Source organism: Oryx dammah, unplaced genomic scaffold (assembly GCF_014754425.2).
Source record: "Oryx dammah isolate SB20612 unplaced genomic scaffold, SCBI_Odam_1.1 HiC_scaffold_5, whole genome shotgun sequence".
Classification (NCBI taxonomy): domain Eukaryota; kingdom Metazoa; phylum Chordata; class Mammalia; order Artiodactyla; family Bovidae; genus Oryx; species Oryx dammah.
Window position 1 is genome coordinate 83,783 of NW_024070189.1, and position 6,033 is coordinate 89,815.

A 6,033-nucleotide genomic window follows, 5' to 3' on the forward strand; every position below is an offset into this window, starting at 1 on the left:
TCAAAGCTCGATCTCAATTTTGCATTTAGGGAGTGTTATTCTCTTACTTGGAGAAAGCAATGGCAACCCACTCCAATATTCTTACCTGGAGAATCCCAGGGACAGAGGGGCCTAGTGGGCTGCCGTCCATGGGGTCGCACAGAGTCGGACACGACTGAGCGACTTCACTTTCACTTTTCACTTTCATGCACTGGAGAAGGAAACAGCAACCCACTCCAGCGCTCTTGCCTGGAGAATCCCAGGGATGCTGGAGCCTGGTGGGCTGCCGTCTCTGGGGTCGCCCAGAGTCGGACATGACTGACGCGACTCAGCAGCATTCTCTTACTATTTAGTCTTGGAAAGTGTATGACTCCAAAATTGTCTAATGAACACTTGTTTGAAGAATGAACAGTAAAATCTGTTCAATCTCAGAGTAGAGTATTTAGTCATCTGGAGGAAAGCCTCAATAAACACACATTCCCACCGACTGCCAATGTTCAAGAACTTCAGTTGTGCTTCCCAAAGTATGGGACACCACTTCCATGGATGTTAACAGGGATTATAAAGATAAGAGAGTTCCGTGGCCAAATTTGTTTGAGAAATTCTGGGTTAAGTCAAGGGTATTTAATCTAGGGTATTTCAAATTAATTTGATCATGGAACCCTTCAGGTTTATTTAGCTTGTATCAACCAACAAGTGACTGCTGAATACAACACTATTTCTGCCCCCCAGCTGTCCCCTGAGATTTCCTATATGTATGCTGCTGCTGCTGCTAAGTCACTTCAGTCGTGTCCGACTCTATGTGACCCCATAGACAGCAGCCCACCAGGCTCCCCCGTCCCTGGGATTCTCCAGGCAAGAACCCTGGAGTGGGTTGCCATTTCCTTCTCCAATGCATGAAAGTGAAAAGTGAAAGTGAAGTTGCTCAGTTATGTCCTAAATACTATTATGTAAGAGAAAAACACTTCATCTCTGTTCCATATATGTTCTATTAAAAGGGATACAACTTGATGGATAACTTTCCTATCACTTGAATTATTTTAATTTTACCAAGTATAATTATTTGCCTATATTATAAAATATAGCTTGAAAAATTTGTTTCCCAATTTTAGCATATTCAGAAAGAAGACAACTTTCTTAATAAATATTAGTTTCCTGAACAACACTTTCAAGCAGTTCAGCCTTAACTAAATGGGAAGCAATGACAATGTATTTATTTGGTGAGTGAATCTCAACATCCCACACACTTCCCTTTATTGACAATGAACCCTGGGAACTCCCTGGCAGTCAGTGGTAGGAGTCAGTGCTTCACTAAAAGTCCTGCAAGCTGCCCAGTGCCATTTCCTCCCCCAGAATTCCTCAAACAGAAAAATAAAACCCCACACTGAATTCTTACAAGAGGAAAACAGAACTGTGGTTGGCTTTACACCATCACGGTTGTGATTTCAAAGCAGCATTTTCCCAGATACCACAGGAGACGAGGAACAGCATTAGATAAACAATGCAGAATTATCTTTGATTAGCAAGATATGAGAGAAATCTTTTTTTAAAAAATAAAACAAAATAAATGCCATCTAACCTTGAGCTTGCGCCGGGCATTGAATTCTTGTAGCTTCTTTTGAGCCGTATCCATGTGTACAAAATTGGCAGCTTTACCTGTGACCCACGGGTGCTGGAGAGCTTGAAAGGTAGTCAGCCTTTTCTTAGGATCCAACACAATTAATTTTCTGACCTGAAATGATAAAGAACCATCGACTCCTTAGGGAGATTTTCATGGTTACCTGAGGCTTGCCCCTCAGCTGTAAACTCCTAGGTATAATTTTACTTTCTTGGCAGTACACTAATATACAGTATTATTCTATCTCCTTGGCAGCGCACTAAATGTACACTAAACAACCTTTTTAAGTCCCCAGCGGTCACTGTGGGGATGGCTTCAGGCACCAGTAGCTGAGGAGTCTGGAAAGAGTGGTGTGTGCGAACCGAGAACCCAAACTGGCACACAGATACCCACAGATCAGAGAAACAAGGCTTGCCCTGCCTGTGAACTGCAAGAACTTTGAGTGGGAGCCAGCATCTGGATAATTCTAGGTTGCAACTTCACATCACTTAAGATTCAGAAGGTAAACTACATCTCAGGTGAGACCGATCATTCACGCAGCCATCATTCCTTCTGTGGGGACTGACGGGTAAACAAAAGGGGGCAGGGCCACAGCCTTGATGATCACACCGTGATCCTATCAGTAGTGCTCTCTAAGCCCTTGAGAATAGGTTCAGTTCAGTTGCTCGGTTGCGTCCGATTCTTTTTGACCCCATGGACTACAGCATTCCAGGCCTCCCTGTCCATCACCAACTACCAGAGTTTACTCAAACTCATGTCCATTGAGTCAGTGATGCCATCCAACCATCTCCTCCTGCCTTCAATCTTTCCCAGCATCAGGGTCTTTTCAAAGGAGTCAGCTCTTTGCATCAGGTGGCCAAAGTATTGGAGTTTCAGCTTCAGCATCAGTCCTTCAAATGAACACTCAGGACTGATCTCCTTTAGGATGGACTGGTTGGATCTCCTTGCTTTCCAAGGGACTTCAAGAGTCTTCTCCAACACCACAGTTCAAAAGCATCAATTCTTCAGTGCTCAGCTTTCTTTACAGTCCAACTCTCACATCTATACATGACTACTGGGAAAACCATAGCCTTGACTAAATGGACCTTTGTTGGCAAAGTAATGTCTCTGCTTTTTAATAGGCTGTCTAGGTTGGTCATAGCTTTTCTTCCAAGGAGCAAACGTCTTTTAATTGCAGTCACCATCTGCAGTGATTTTGGAGGCCCCAAAAATAAAGTCTGCCACTGTTTCCCCATCTATTTGCCATGAAGTGATAGGACCTGATGCCATGATCTTTGTTTTTGAATGAGGAGCTTTAAGGCAACTTTTTCACTCTCCTCCTTCACTTTCATCAAGAGCCTCTTTAGTTCTTCTTCACTTTCTGCCAAAAGGGTGGTGTCATCTGCATATCTGAGGTTATTGATATTTCTCCCGGCAATCTTGATTCCAGCTTGTGTTTCTTCCAGTCCAGCGTTTCTCATGATGTACTTTGCATAGAAGTTAAATAAGCAGGGTGACAATATACAGCCTTGATGTACTCTTTTTCCTATTTGGAATCAGTCTCTTGTTCCATGTCTAGTTCTAACTGTTGCTGCCTGACCCGCATAGAGATTTCTCAAGAGGTGGGTCAGGTGGTCTGGTATTCCTATCTATTTCAGAATTTTCCACAGTTTATTGTGATCCGCACAGTTAAAGGCTTTGGCATAGTCAATAAAGCAGAAATAGATCCTTTTCTGGAACTTTCTTGCTTTTTTGATGATCCCGCGGATGTTGGCAATTTGATCTTTCCATCAGGACGCTTTCATAAACGTCTTATCCCTGGAAGGAATATTCCAAGAGCTGGGGTAAAAGCCTACTTAGAATCAAAGAAAAGGTGTCCGTGGTTTGGGGATATGGTTTATTTAAAAGGACTGAATTCAAATGAATTGTAGCCCATTCTGGGAGGTTTACTCCGATGGTGAGCATGAGCAGGCAATGAATTGCCAGGAAGTTCAACAACCAAAATAACCCCCAGCCCTGGGCTCAGAGAAGTGACCTGTGATGAGGCAGAGATTACCTGAAGTCAGGAAGCGTGCTTAAGTCCTAACTTGCTCAAAGTCTCTACTTCTGTGACCTCAAAGACCCACATGTGTCTGACCTCAGACACCCACCCGCCCCTACTGAGTGACTATGGACACCCTCCTGGGCCGTCTTCTTACACAACCTAATTTCCACCCTAATTTCCTTGTAAACACTTTTCTTACAGGCATGCAACATTTTTTAAAAATTTATGTAATACTATCCATATCCTTATCAATTAGTAACTTTAGCTGCAATTCATGAATGAGGGATGGAAGGAAGCTCAAAGATTTAGTGATTCATGTAACGTAAAACCTCATGTAACTGGTGGGGGCTATACGATGGCACCTCACTCCAGTACTCTTGCCTGGAAAATCTCATGGATAGAGGACCCTGGTGGGCTGCAGTCCACGGGGTCGCTACGAGTCGGACACGACTGAGTGACTTCACTTTCACTTTTCACTTTCATGCATTGGAGAAAGAAATGACAACCCACTCCAGTGTTCTTGCCTGGAGAATCCTAGGGATGGGGGAGCCTGGTGGGCTGCTGTCTATGGGGTCACACAGAGTCGGACACGACTGAAGCAACTTAGCAGCAGCAGCAGCATACTTATACTAGGGTTTGTCTTGTCTTAGAATTTGTCCTGTGGCCACGAAGCCACAGTACCTTCAAGGTAGACAAGCTTTCTGAGTTTCAGTCTGCCGGTGTGTAAAATGAGGGCCTTTGGATGACTTAAGGCATAACATCTTTTCTAACTCTAAAAATCCAAAAACTGAATACAGGCTAACAAAATTAGGAAGCTAGTCAACTGAAGAATGAATATCTGGTCCTCCTTTCACTGTCTGTTTTGTCGCATTTGCAAAGAAATGTCTGTGGGGTAGAGACACTGCATCTGAAAATGGCAGAGTCTTGAGACTTTAGGCTTCAAGTCGGCAAGGAGGTGGAGGGAGCTGACGAATAATTAAGAAGAATGCACAGCAGTAACAGCTTTGATGGCGGTCAGCGCTCTCATCTGTTGGATACATACACTAATACTTTCATGTGATACCTAACCCTGAAAACATCCTTGACAATTAGATACCTCATGCTCCTTTTCTAATCTTCTGTTTTTTCTTCCCTATCATCACCATTCTCTTCTGCTTGAAAATATGAAGAATTCATGGAAAGCCAATTAGCACCAAAAATTTATATATGTCATCATTCATCTTTACATTTGGAGGCATTGATGCACTGAGCTTTTAAGAAAGTTGTTGAAGATCAGAGAGACTCAGTGACCTCGTCAGGATTCAGACCCAAAGATGCGCCATCATCCTACAGCTCCACTTACAGACCAGCTCCCTACGCCCCATGACAGAACAGATGCAGGTTTTGCTAATAAGTGTTTCATTTAGGGGCTCAAAGATTCCTTTAGTTCTGAAGTTATGTAAATATTTTAACCAACAGGAGGTATAGCTGAATGAAGGAACATCACAGTTAACCCTCTTATCCATTTAACCTTTTCTCAGAGATAAAAAGAAACAGAAGGGGGCTAACTAATGGGATTGTTATTGAGTTAGTTGGTGATGGTTACTTAGTATGTATCATATCCGTTAATTCTTCCAAAGACCTAGAGACAGGTACCAGTACCATCCAGAGAAGAAAACCGAAGCACAGAGAGGTCAGGTTAGCACAAGGTCAAACCTGCAACTATCAGAAAGGGGGCGCGGGGTGGGGCGGGGCACGTGAACCCAGGCCTGTCCGACTTTTAAGAATCCTTGATCCATTTCCCGACTGATGGTTTCATTCAAGGAACATTTACTGAGCCTGCACTTCACGTCCACATGGCACTAAGACCTGGGCCCACCTGCTTCATCCTCTCCCACAGCCTGAACCTCATTAAGGAATACCTCTGAGCACAGCATGTGGAAACGACGCTTATTGTGAAAAAGGAAGCCCAGGTCGGAGGGTCAAGCCGCAGGGGGAATGAACCGACTGTGAGCAGAACTGCGTGCCCCCCGAAGACCAGGCCTCCTCGACAAGGTCCCGGCAGCCAGGGCTCCATGACGAGTCACCTGTGCTGCCCTGTGACCCCTGGAGGGGCGGGGGGGTTCATGAGGGAGGGGTCACGCGCCCACGCAGATCTGTGTGCAGCACGCAGAGAACACACAACACTGTGAGGCCATTATCCTTCGCTTAAAACACACTAAAAAAGATCAGCTACTCATGTAAAGAGCTGTATGTGTGTGTGTGTGTGTGTGTGGAGAGGAAGGAGGACGATGGAGGGGCATCACAGGGTGGACGGAGGAGCAGCGGGCACACGCAGAGTCACGCTGCCGAGACTGGGGTCCACGTGCAGAGGACAGCGGTGTGTGTGTGTGTGTGTGTGTGTGTGTGTGTGAGACAGCGGTGTGTGTGTGTG

The 6,033-nt window shown here is 44.8% G+C and overlaps 1 protein-coding gene across 1 annotated transcript in view; it reads right to left on the bottom strand.

The window, feature by feature from the left end:
- The window catches only part of CAMK4 (calcium/calmodulin dependent protein kinase IV), a 279,671-nt gene that overhangs the window by 5,736 nt on the left and 267,902 nt on the right, over positions 1–6,033 (bottom strand). Inside the window, exon 10 of the mRNA XM_040239688.1 lies at positions 1,559–1,711. Coding sequence (XP_040095622.1) covers positions 1,559–1,711 — 153 coding nt within the window. The remainder of the gene's footprint in view (positions 1–1,558; positions 1,712–6,033) is intronic.